Source organism: Cygnus olor, chromosome 2 (assembly GCF_009769625.2).
Source record: "Cygnus olor isolate bCygOlo1 chromosome 2, bCygOlo1.pri.v2, whole genome shotgun sequence".
Taxonomy (NCBI): Eukaryota; Metazoa; Chordata; class Aves; order Anseriformes; family Anatidae; genus Cygnus; species Cygnus olor.
Window position 1 is genome coordinate 160,255,815 of NC_049170.1, and position 12,578 is coordinate 160,268,392.

The following is a 12,578-nucleotide window of genomic DNA, read 5'->3' on the forward strand; positions in this document are numbered from 1 at the left end:
GGCAGGCGCTGCAGCTCTACCCTGCACAGCTCAGAGGAGCTGTGGAGCTCCTGCAGCCCAAACCACGGCCCCTCTGCTCTCAGAGGGGGGGAACTATGTGAGCCTGGGGGTGGGTTTGGCCCGAACCTCTGCGGTCCCAGCCGGGTTGGAGCCAGCCACGCATGGAGCCACTCTCACTGCACGCGCATCAGCCTGCCCAGCCACAGCTCTTCCAGTTTTATCCCCACAGCTGCACTTTCCAGGAAGGAGAGCTCCTGCCCCGCCAGGCTGGAGGAGCTGCAGACAGCGGGTTCAGGACGAGGGACTGGGCCAGGCGTGCCCGCGCGCCGCAGGACCCTTACCGCCTCCGAGGGCAGCGCGCACTGGCGGACCAGGTACTCCATCATCGCCTCGCCGCCGGGCTGCTCCAGGTAGCCGTGGTGAGCCATGGCGCTGATCACCTGCACCACGGCGCGCTTCACCTGCGCGGGCAGAGCAGCGGCACCGGCGTGGGTACGGGAGGAGAGAGGCTGCGGGCGGGGGCTCTGCCTGCTGCAGGGTCCCCATCGCAGCCGCCCCGCACTTTCCTCCCACTGGCAGCAGGGAACGCAGCCGCGGGTCCCACTCAGCCCCCGGGCACCACAGCGGGGTCGGGGCCTGCAGCTCGCCATGGAGACAGGAGCCCACGGCCGCACGCTGTGCACGAGCGGTCCCAAAGCAAGGCTCGGGCTTGGAGCGCCCCACGGCCACAGGGGCTGTGTCACCAGCAGCCGGGCGCTGCGTTTCGTTCCCCCGGGTGCTCCAGGCAGGGCCCTGCTCACAGCAGCGATGTCCCCACCAGGAAGGGAGCACCGTGGCTCAGATGTGCTCTCTGCACAGGGCAGACAGAAAACCAGTTGTGACATGCTCCCTGTTTACTGGGAGGGCACACACTGGGCACGCTGTCAGACCTGCTGGAAACCCGGCCAGGGGACGGGTGAGCAAGCAGAGGCGGCTGGGGATGGCCGGGCTGGCAGAGGCAGGGCCCTGGGAACACCTCAGCCCCTGAGGCACACGCAGAGGAGCAGACTGCTTACCTTGTCATTGCTGTCCTGCAGAGGGAGTTTCATAGACGAAAGAATAAAGGGTTTTTTAATCTCCATTTGGGAGGCTGCAAGAAGAAGCAAAGAGTCTCTGAGGCTGGTGCTGCCGAGAATGGAGCCCCTGGTGCCCAGCATCCCCCGTCCCTTCCCAGCCGGCTGGGCCACCAGGACGGCATCCTCCTCCTCCTCCTCCTCCTCCCCACAACCCTGCAGCCAGGGACGGGCTCATCTGCCCTGTGCTCATTGCCCCGTGCTCATCGCTGTTTGCGGCAGGGGAACAAGGCGGTGGGCGGGAGGAAGGGCACAGCTCTGCACCCCTCTGCCCCCGCAGCACTCACGGGCGCTGTTGATGATCTGCCTCATGATGAGCAGCGTCCCCACGCGCGTCCTCTCGTTGCTGCTCTCCAGCTTCGGGAGGAGGAAGGCCAGCACGCGGTCAGGGAAGGAGCAGGCTGCAGGAGGACAGAGCGGCTGTCACAGACGTGCTGCACCCCAGGGTGGCGCAGCCGAGGGATTTGGGGTGCAGCAGCACACCCCAAGGAGCGCCCTGCCCTGCACTCTGACATGCTGTGGGAACTGCATGCCTGCTGCACGCAGCGGGGCTCTGCCTGCTGCACCAAGCCCTGTGCAGCTCAGAAAGCACCACTGCTGCTGTCCCGGCCAGCTGGGGTCCTGGGGAAGCGGCTATGCCACCCCATGGGCCCCATAAATGGCCCAGCCTGCTCTTCACACCCAGACTTTATGTTCTCGGGTGCCTCCAGCACAGTGCCTGCGCTCTCCAGCACTCTGAAGGAGTTTAAATTATACTTCCAACAAGTGCTGCCTCGCCTGTCAAAACATTTTGATCGTTAAAAATAAAACCAGTCTGCAGCTGCCGAAATTGGAGCAACGCTCGTGGGGTTTGGAGCGGCGCGGTTGGGGAAGGATGGGCTCGGGGACGGGGCAAGCTGCGGATCTTAGCTGCGAAGCCAAGGCAGCCGGGCACAGGCAGCCCCGCTCCGTGCCCGAGCCCCGCAGGAGGACGTCACCCAGGCGTGACCCAGCAGCAGCCTGCCACACCGCCGCGCTTCCTCTGGCAGTCGCACGTCTGTCCATGCCACCGTCACCCTGCACGGGGACGTTTTGGTGAGCTGGGGGCGGCTCCAGCCACGGAGCTCTGTGCCCAGGAGGGAACACCAAGCTGTAGGTCAGCCCACGTCTGCTCAGCCCAGCCTTGGGGGCCCCGTGCGCTCTTGAGCGCCTGCAGCAACGTGGGACGGCTGTGTTCTGTGTTACGCTGCTGTCACGGGGGGCAGCACTGAGGAGGACAGAGAAGCATCAAACTGCCTCTGCTGTCCCTCCGCTGTGACCCACGAGCACGGCATGCTGGTGTCTGACTGCTGAAGGGGCCCTGATAGAGCTCGAGAGGTTCTGAAGGAAGGTTTGAAACTGAACCAGGCTCTTTGGAAAGGTCCCTGCAAGGGGCCGAGGCGGCAGCGAGCTCCAGAGGGAGCTGAGCTGGCCCCGTGTGCCTCCTCAAGGAGCTCCAGCGAGCGGTGCTCTCAGCACACACGGAGCTTCTGCCTTCTGCAAGCCCAATGCCAGGGGCCGCAGTCAGGACAGAAACCACCACCCCTCTCCCTTCCACCTCCCTGCGTGGCCAAGCAGTATCCAGCAGCATCCCCAAGCCCTCCCGAGAGCAGGGGGAACACAACCCTCCATGCACCACACCGAAATCCTTGGAGAGGAGCACAAAAAGGGCAGGAAAACCACCAGCCACGGCGCAGCGTGCCCACGCCTCCCGGGGTGCGGCAGGCTTTGGGACAGGCACGCCGCGTCAGCCCTTACCGAGGACAGTGAAGCAGCGAAGAACCTCGGTGTGGTTTTTAACGGTCAGGGGGACAGACGGCTCGGCAGGAGCACAGATCTGTGGGAGAAACAGCCGTGTCAGGGACGTTACGTGGAGCGAGGGCAGGCTGCAGACCCAGCCCTGGAAAGCAGACCCATGCTGGGCACTGGCACAGCCGGCGTTTGGGATGAGCAGAGGTGGCTGTGAGAACATCCCACGGCACGGGAGCACAGAGCGGTGCTTTCTGCATGCTGAGCACCAGCTTGAGTGCGCTCAGAGTAGGTCAAGCCCCCCCGGAGGTACTTGGGAACTTGATGTCCTCTGCTATTTAAAGGTGTCCCGCTGCCCAGCTGGCCGCCGCCTCCGAAGCTTCAGAACGAGCCAACCTGTCTGGGTGCTACTAAAATAACGCAGGCACCTAATTCTAACGTTGCAGTGAGGACAGCACACATCTGCTTGCTCCAGTCTGCCAAAAGGACGCTTCGGTCTGCACCTGAGCCAGAGCTGCTTTGCTAAGGCCAGCCACGTCCCGAAGCCCAGAGCCCTCCTGCAGCCTCCTCCACGCCAGCTACCGAGGAGCAGCTCCTCCAAACGGCACCGGCACCGCGCTGGTGGTTGTGCATCACTCTGCCCACACACACATTTAAGGGACAGCCTCTCCCTGCTGGACACTTCCACGATTCAAAGCCCGTTAAGCATTAAAAACACGGGCTCAGCTTTGTTTCAAGCCCTGAAGAGTGATTGTAAGAGCCTGGTGGTACGACAGACCTCACATCCCTGCAGCAGGAGGGCAGCAGAGGAGCCCAGGCTCGGCAGCCTGAGAAGAGGTCCCCGCGTGCTGCTGCACAGTCAGCGCCCCACAGCCAGCCAGTGCCCGGTTTGTTCACCCAGAGCGAGCTGTTTAAAAGGTCAGCTGGTCCCGAGATATTTGTTTTCCCTCTTCTGCGTGACCGCGCAGCCAGAGCTGAACCTCAGAGAGAACCCGGCTGCTCATGTGACACCAACGCGGCAAACGCCCGAGCTCGCAGGCTGCCAGCAACGCCGGCTCCTGCTCGGAGGAGTGGCAGAGGCAGGCGGGAGCAGGACCAGGGCTGGGTGAGCTGCACGCCTCGCGCCCCACGACCGAGCACAGGACCAGCACTGCCCCGCTCCAGGGGCTTCCCGTCCCACCCACCGCCCCCAGGGAACCCCTACCTGGGGGTGCAGGGTGCCCAGCAGCGCGTCCAGCTGCACGTCCAGGCTGCGGCTGCCGATGTTGACGGAAGCTTCCAGGATCTGGCAGAGGCTCTGCACAGCGAGAGACCACACTGCAGTCAGCATCAGGAAAGGGCTCACACCCCAGAGGAGGACGGCAGGAGGTGGGGATCCATGAGCCGTGCCAGCACGTGCCAGCCCAAGGGCAGGGAGCGGTGCTGAGAGCGGCGATCCCCAGCACGCTGCGGTGGGCAGCACAAGGCATCTCCCCCAGGGCACGGTGCGGGAGCCCCCAGGAGCTGCCCCTGCCCTGGTGCTGTTGCAGGGGACCAGGGAGATGCGCACCAGCCCCAGGCTGCGAGCCACAGCTCCGTGTGTGCGTGCAGGGGAGAGCCAAGCGGTGCCAGGAGCTGGGTGGGTGCAGCCCACTCTGTCCCCTGGGTGGCCGGGGACGGCCCCACGACGCCTGGGCTCGGTAGCAGGACAGAAGGTGATGCAGGGAGCAGGAATCGAGCACAGAGAGAGGCAGATGCAGCCCAGCATCAGTGAGACAAGGGCTCGGGCCATTCTGCTGCTGCTTGCCCTTGTGACAGGGCACGGCTCTCTGGGACAGGCAGAGCCCCTGCTCAGCACCTCCCGCATTCACCGAGAGCTGGCCACGCTGCCCGACGGCACGGCCCGCTGCCAGCACCCCTGAGCCACGAGAACAGGGTCAGGGACGGGGCCTCGGCCAGCAGCACCAGCGCTCCAAGCTGCTCACCTTGGATATGTAGAAGGCCTCTGCGTGCTTCTTGTAGAGGGCGAGGATGCCCGGGATGAGCTTAGGGAGCTGCTCCTCCAGCTTCTCACTGGGCATCAGGTAACTCATGGGCCCCATGGCCTCCACCACTGCCAGTCTCAGCTGCAGGGGGAGAACAAGCACTAATCAGCGTGGCCTGAATCCCGAACAGCCAGGCTGCCAAAGCACGGCCCCAGTGCTCTGGGGGACAGTAGATGAGCAAAGCGGGGTCCCGCTGTGCCCTCCCCGCCCCACGGCCGCACCTTGGCCTCCCGGTGCTGCAGCCAGCTGTTGAAGAGCACTTCGTACGCGCTGAAGATCTCGTTTGAGAAGGTGTCCTTCCTGACCGTGGGGTCCGGGGCCTTGTCCAAGTTCGCCAAGTACTCCTGGATGCTTTCACTGAAGTGCTGCAGGGCTACAAGGCAGCTCGTGTTTAGGTTTTCCACACGCACAAGGCGGTGTTTGTTTTAGCCCCTGCAGAAGGCAGATGGCCGAGTGCTGTCGGACTGGGCAGCCTCTCAAGGGATAGCATATGCACCAGGACTCCCTCCGACAGCCTGCAGGCTTTCCGAGAGGTGCCCTGGCTACGAGGGATGCTGGCTAACAGCCACGGGTGGCTTTCTGCTCCCTGGCCAGGACTGATGCCACCCCTGACGGGAGTCAGCTCCCTCTAACCGTTGGAGCCTGGACGTGCCGCGTGGGCTGTTCCTGCGTGCCTGTTAGCGAGCAGCCCGAGCAGCCCGAGGCAGGCCAGCATGCCTCACTTGACTCGTCCCTCCAGCCCCGGGCCAGCACCCGGTGCGTGTGAGCACAGGTTGTTTTTCTCCTTGCTGATCCAGCAGCAGTCAGAGCGTGTCTGTGCAAAGGCACGCCTCCTGCCTCCAGCCAGGCTGGGCTGGATAGAGCCTGCTGACTGAAGGGGACGCCCGCCCTCCATCTCCCCCCAGGGGAAGCCACCGCTGTTTGAGTTCCCCCCAGCTTTACGGGCCTCCCCGAGCAGCCGCGGGATCACCGGGAGCAGGTCTCAGCTGGCAGCACCGAGGGCTGGAAACACCCTGAGTGAGTTTTACTCTGGGAATTATCCCACAGCCGAGCGCTGGGTGCTTTGGAGGAGAAGGATCAGGCCCAGGCTGGAGGCACCTCAGGAGCTCTGCCCCAACCCTGCCCGGCAGGGCCCCCACAGCAAGCTGCCCACGGCCACGTCCCGGAGCTCCTCGTCCCCTCTCCTTCTGGAGGACGGCTCCTGCAGGGGGTCCCCAGCTCTGCGCTGGGGCAGCTCTTCCCAAGAGCCGAGGAGCTGCTGCCCCTTGGGACGCCCGCGGGACCGAGCCTCCCCCAGACACGGCCTCACCTCCTGCATCTGCTGGCCCCGCACCAGCCGGGCAAGGAAGCGGCCTCGTGATTCGTGGCCTCGAGGTCTCCCGTGGCGAGATTACGACAGGGCGGTGGGCTGAAGGGAGCAGGCAGCTGGCCGCGAGTGCCAGCGGGACCGGACAGAGGAGCGCAGAGCCCTTGGTGCAGGAACAGCCGCTCACAGCCTGACCCACACCCCCACAGATGCGGGAGGCCGGTGCGCAGCTGAGCCTCGTGCCCGCGGGATGGCAGCGGCCACACCAGGACACAGAGGTCAGTGCAGCCCCCAGGGGCGCTGGATGACTCGCGGGCACACCACGGGCACCGATCACACGCTCAGCGTGCCCACGCCAGTGCTCCCAGAGGAGGAACGGGATCCCACAGGAGGAAGAGGAGAAGAGGAGGCTCCCAAGACCAGAGCCGGGCCCCTGCCCACGCTGTGGCCGAGCACCATGCTCACAGGGCAGGGGGGCAGGGGGCAGCCCCCCGCCTCCTCCTCGGCGATGTTTTCTCGGCCGGAGGCGCTGAGTCACGCCGCGACCTCACATCGCAGCCACAGCGCTTCCGCCAGCAGCCTTCCCACCCTCGCCGCGGCTCGGCCACCCGAGAAACGAACGCTCCAGGCAGCAAACCTGCCTGCTGCAAGGGGCCGGCACCTCTCCGGCCTTAGCGGGGGCCAGAAGCCCCCCGCAGCCTCCCCGCAGGCCAGGAGCATGAGGAGGGCTGGGGGACACCCCCGTGGTGCAGGGACCGGCGGCAGAAGGGTCTGACGCTGCCTGCAGGACTCGGGGGTTGGGCTGCCCCTCAGGCAGAGGCTCCGAATTCCCACCCATCCTCACCTGGGAAGGGACCAGGCACATCCCTGCTCGCCTCCATCACACCCAGCACCTTTCTGGAGCAGGGAAAGGAATCTAGCCCCCCTGTCCAGACCCCATTTACACCCAGTCTCTTTGCTGGTATCAAAACACCCTCGTTTTGGTTAAGCTCTCCTAAAGCATCTACAAGACATTTGTCAGGACAAAAGCACGTATTTCTAGCCAAAACTATCACCTAGGAGTCCTTCCCAACCCCAACCCAGGTGCCGATTCCTGCAGCATGGCACTGCAAGGATCATGTCCCTGCACCCACCTCTCCGCCCCTGCAATCATCCCAAATGAAGCTCCAGACCCGTCCTTCGGTCTGGTGCACCCCTGGCCCCATCCCTCCGTGGTGTTTTGGAGAATTTGGGTGTTCTGGGAGACCAGCCGAGGGGTTCGAGTGCTTCCCAAGGGCACACAAAGCCATCAGGCCAGAGGGGCGGCAGCGACGAGGCTGCTGCGGGAGGACGCCCACACGTCTCTGAGACACCTCCAGGCTGGGACCCCAGCACCCCCCGGGCGGCCCGTCCCAGGGCTCGGCCACCCCGTGAAGGAATTCCTCCTGGGTCCGACCCAACCCTCCCCTGGCACAACTCAAGGCCGTCGCCTCGCGTCCTATCGCTTGTCACCTGCGAGAAGAGACCGGCGCCTCCTCGGTGCAGCACCCTTTCAGGAGGTTGTGGGGAGCGATGAGGTCTCCCCTCAGCCTCCTCCAGACCAACCAGCCCCAGGCCCCTCAGCTGCTCCTCACCTCTTGTTTTCCAGTCCCCTCACCAGCTTCGTTGCCCTTTTCTGCACACCCTTGAGCAACTCAATGTCCTTAGTGTACTGAGGGGGCCCAAAACCAAACACAGTACTCGAGGTGCTGTCTCACCAGAGCTGAGTACAGAGCGCCGTCACTTCCCTTGTCCTGCTGGCCACACTAGTTGTGATGCAGGCCAGGATGGCGTTGGCCTTCTTGGCCACCTGCGCACACTGCCAGCTCAAGTTCAGCCGCCTGTCGAACAGCACCCCCAGGGCCTTTTCCAGACAGGTTTCCCCAGGCCTGTACCGCTGCATGGGGTTGTTCTGACCCAAGTGCAGCTCACAGCATTTAGCCTTGTTGAATGCCATACAGGCAGATGCGGCCCATCAATCTAGTTTGTCCAGATCCCTCTTCGGAGCCTTCTTATTCTCAAGCAAATCAACAATCCCACTCAACTTGGTGTCGTCTGCCAACTTACTGAGGGTGCACTCAACCCTCTCACCAGTATCACTGATAAAGATATTAAACAAAACTGGCCCATTGCAGAGCCCTGGGGAACGCCACCGGTGACAGACCGCTGAGCGGACTGAGCTCCATTCGCCTCGGCCCTTTGGCCACCACCCAGCCAGGTAAACCAGCAAAGGGGACGTCTGTCTGAGCCAGGAGCAGCCTCCTTCTCCAGGAGAACGCTGTGGGAAACTATCAAATGCCTTGCTAAATCCAAGAAGACGACACGCACCCCCAGCCTCGCTGGCTGCACGCACAGCACGGTGTCCGCAGGGCCGGGCTCCGGCCGAGCAGCTCCCGCACCCCAGCAGCCGCCCCGAACCACTCGGGTACACACGGAGCAGTCACAGAGGTGACCCAGCCTCGACTCAGGCCTCCTGAGCACACAGGAACAGTTCGGGAGTTGTATTTCTTGCCTGGATCTAAACAAAGCCAAACGAGAGCTCTGAAGGTCGAAGTGCTACGACCTTCACGTAGGTGTGAGCCAGCTGCAGGCCCGCAGCAGGTCCCAGTGACGGGCCCAGACAGACTTCACCGTGCGCTAAGCGCAGCCATACGTCCCTCCCCACAGCTCCCAGCACTGCCCGGGAGGCTCCCAGCCTCGCATTTATCCCGTGACATCCAGAACCACATCAGCATTCCCAGGCTGGGACACAGGTATCAGCAAGAGATAAGTGCTCCTGCACCAGCAGCGCGCTCCTACCTCTCCCACAGCACCCGTGGGAGCCCTTGAACCAGCAGCACTCCTCCAGGCCACCTTTTATTTTTGTCTGGCCATGGAAAGAAAACTGCGAGTCCCCAGGATCATCCCCTGTTGCCATTATAAGGCTGCAATTTCATTAATTTCATGCCCGCTTTCCTGCAACCAAGCTGCCGGGGGCCACGCACCGCCCTGCCTTGGAGGCAGCTCAGACACAAGCAACTCAACCAGGAGCCTCCTGCGAGGCCCCAGCAGCTCCAGGCGAAGGTGGACCAGCTCTCCAGGGACCGAGGGACAACCAAAGCGGCTGTTTATCGGCCGTGGACGTGCTGGTGCCTCTGGGTCACGTTCTGCTGCATGAGCAGCGGCCTTCGACAAGCCCAGGGCTGGAGGAGGACTCCAGGAGAGAGGAGCCCGTGACCTCCCCCCAGCCCACCAGAAAGCATCCCAACCTGAAGCTGCTTAGGAGAACTACAGGAGTGACTTGAGCAGGAGCTGGCCGGGCACATTGTGGCATCCTCACATGTCCTGCCAGGGCTAACGCTCACACTGCTGCAGGTTGCCGGGGCTGTGGTTCTAATAAAAGAACAGCCTGGTCTGTAACCAGGTCCCGAGCAGCACACCCCTCCTTCCTTCCCATCCCACAGGCTGCCTCAATCTGCACTGGGCTCTGGAGTATCCACGTGCTCTTTGCTAGAGGAGAGAGCAAAGGGCACCTCTGCTCGCCGTGCAGTGAAGTATGAACGATGGGGAGCAGCGAGAAGGTGGTGAAGTTATGCTGGACCCCAGTGACCTGGAGCTGATGGCTCCCATCACTCCTGGAGCCGGCCAGAGCCCTGCTCCAGCACATTCAGGAACACCCCACCCTGCCCAGCTCCCCAGCCCCTGGCCACAGTCCCTCCTTTCCCAGTGAAGGCAAAAAGTCTCCCCTACCACACCTAAAATCACTGCAGTCTCAGAATACGTAGGAAGAGCTTACCGTAGCAGAAGACCGACTTCATGTGGTCCTGTTTTGCCATCCCCAGCATCGGCAGCATCGTCCCGAGGATGGAGTTGAGGAAAGGCACCATCCCAAACACTGCGGGAAGGAGGAAAGAGCCTTGCAGCAACCATGGCACCTTGCAGGTACCAGAACGGCAGCAGGGCACAGACCGAGCGAGGCTCACAGGCACCGGGGAAACGCCTCAGCCAGCCCCTCGCTGCCGGCCACAGGCAGCCACGCTTCGCCCCACAAGATGCCGACAGCCCTGGTGGGAGCCGGCCCTACAAACCCCTCAAGTTCTCAGCCTCTCCTAGCAGAAGTCAGGGGGACGCACGCCAAGCCCTGCTTGCTGCTGGCTTCTGAATCGTCAGTGAATCTTTCTGCAGCCAGTGAAAAGAAGTTCCATTCAAGAAATGTTGGTTTTAAACCCGGTCTTTAAAGGATGGATGGAGACAAGAGCCCAGCCTGGGATATCAGGCAAGCAGAAGCATCCCCGCGTCCTCTGGGACGGGATTTCTGTGCGGAGGAGGGACATAGCCCCAGTTCCCCCTGCTTTTGAGCAGCTGCTATTTTAAAGAGATTGGGCTGAGCTGTGAAGCCAAGCTGTGCTGGGTTTGCACGTTCACTGTGCTCCTGCCGTGGCTGGGCTCCTCCGCTCCGGGCACTGCCAGGAACGTGCCAGGCACCCTGCTGCCAGCTCGGCACTGGGGGGTCCCAGCAGCACACCAGGAAAAGCACCCAAGACAGCGCAGGGCTTCCCCGATCTCCCCCCACCAGCAGCTCCCTAAGGCACTGCCGTTCCTCTTCTCATGCCCCACATCTTCAGAAGAGAAGAGGAATAAAGGACGCAGCAAGCAACCCATTTGCACCGACAGCACTCCTTTCCATACCGGTACTTGCTGATTTTCAGTGCATTCCATCACAACGTTACTTTACAAAGCAGACAAAGTGATGCTGATAAACAAGTGAGAAGCCTGCTTTGCTTCCACGCACGCTGGCTTGCTCAGCACGCACAGCACCACACCACGGAGCTATTTGGGACCCGGTGTGGGTTACAGAGCCCAAAGCACACAATGCCCGCCATGCCTCCCAACGCCAACCCACAGCTGCACGCGCAGCAGGCGGGCGCTCAGCTCACCGTTCGACACCGAGAGGTTCGCAAAGGTCTGCACGATGAAGTAGTGCGGCAGGATGCCCGGCTGGAACTTGGTGAGCACCTCCTCCATCACCTTGTTGATGAAGCGCTGCCCGACCGCAACCAGCACACTGCTGGCTGCCTGCTGCCACTCCCGGATCACCTCCTGCGGGCAGGACGCAGGCACGGCGCGTCAGGCACCGCAGCCTCCCCCGAACAGGGCTTCTGCTTCACTGAAACCACGCTTCGTGCCCACCCCAAGCGCTGCGGGGAGCCCCAGAAGAGGTTCAGGACTCGGATGCGATCTTTCCCCACCAACCTGCAGCCCCCCGAGGCGCCGCCTCCTTTCTGCTCCAACCCCTGCCTGCCATCCAGGTGCTTCTCAGCACCCAAGTTTTATCTGGCTGTTATGTGCATAGCGCTAGGAAAAACCTGTCAGCCCGAGCATCCCACCTCTCCCCAAAGAGAGGAACGCAGACCATCCCCTACTGCCTGTAGACCATTCCCTTCTCCCCCCAGAGAGAAGGGGCGCGGCCAAGCACGACGGCCGGAGGAGCCGCAGCCCTCGCGCCGTACCTTTGACTTGGTCATTTCATTAGACGCCAGGAAGATGACCACCTTCGCCGTGCTTTTGTCCAAGCTGGCAATGTTGTTCTTCACCACGGTTTCCATCGCCTTCAGGATGATGACGCGGTGAGGATAGGCCAGCTGCGAGGCACCAAGCGGCCGGTCAGCCCAGCGAGCACAGGCACCGCGGCTGCCCAGGGTGAGCCAAGCGCTGCGTGCCCCAGTGCTGCGCCTCTCGCGCCCGGCAAGGGACCGACAAGTATTTTCCCAGCCAGCTTCACTCCATTTCTCATCCGCAACTGTGTGTTACCGCTGTTTCTTCACCTGCGCCACCCCAGCACCTCGCACCAGAGGCTGCAGCCACATGGTCCACCACTACCCGAGCCCAGATCCCCCCAGGTATCTCGCCCCGCAGGGGCAGAGCCAACACCCCCGAGCCCCCAGGACGCACCTTGTCATGCTGCCGCAGGTACTCGTCGCAGGAGTGGAGGATCTCCTCCGGCTCAGACTCCCCCAGGTAGCACAAAGCGTTGTAGATCTGCTCCTGGACCAGCGGGTCCTTATCTGTCGTGGCATCCATCAATGTCGTGGCAAGCCCTGAGCAAGACAGGCAAGCTGCAAAGTTTTGGCCTTCACCGAACACCTCCTGGACATCACGAGCAGCAAAAGAAGAGCTGCAGCCCTGTGCGTTTTCTTCCATCCTCCCATTAGCCTCCCATTTAGCACCCTCCCACAGCTAAACTGAGCTTCACCAGACCTTTCGCTTCTCATCCCGTGAGCAAAACCCTCCCTTGTGGGCTCTCCACCCAAGACAACCCACCTTTAACGGGAAGCTTCCCCACACGACCTTCCCCTACACCCTGAGGGCTCA

At 62.7% G+C, this 12,578-nt stretch overlaps 1 protein-coding gene across 9 annotated transcripts in view; it reads right to left on the minus strand.

Annotated features, from left to right (window-relative positions):
- The window catches only part of MROH1 (maestro heat like repeat family member 1), a 48,460-nt gene that overhangs the window by 33,873 nt on the left and 2,009 nt on the right, over window positions 1-12,578 (minus strand). For 6 of the 9 annotated variants that reach the window (XM_040547518.1, XM_040547514.1, XM_040547515.1 and 3 more), the window contains exons 2-12: window positions 12,159-12,322; window positions 11,717-11,848; window positions 11,144-11,306; window positions 10,003-10,101; window positions 5,125-5,276; window positions 4,844-4,984; window positions 4,084-4,176; window positions 2,889-2,967; window positions 1,400-1,513; window positions 1,056-1,129; window positions 342-461 (exon numbers count right to left, since the gene is read on the minus strand). In XM_040547518.1, coding sequence (XP_040403452.1) covers window positions 342-461; window positions 1,056-1,129; window positions 1,400-1,513; window positions 2,889-2,967; window positions 4,084-4,176; window positions 4,844-4,984; window positions 5,125-5,276; window positions 10,003-10,101; window positions 11,144-11,306; window positions 11,717-11,848; window positions 12,159-12,322 — 1,331 coding nt within the window. The remainder of the gene's footprint in view (window positions 1-341; window positions 462-1,055; window positions 1,130-1,399; window positions 1,514-2,888; window positions 2,968-4,083; window positions 4,177-4,843; window positions 4,985-5,124; window positions 5,277-10,002; window positions 10,102-11,143; window positions 11,307-11,716; window positions 11,849-12,158; window positions 12,323-12,578) is intronic. The other 3 variants (XM_040547516.1, XM_040547512.1, XM_040547513.1) reach the window with 1 other exon arrangement.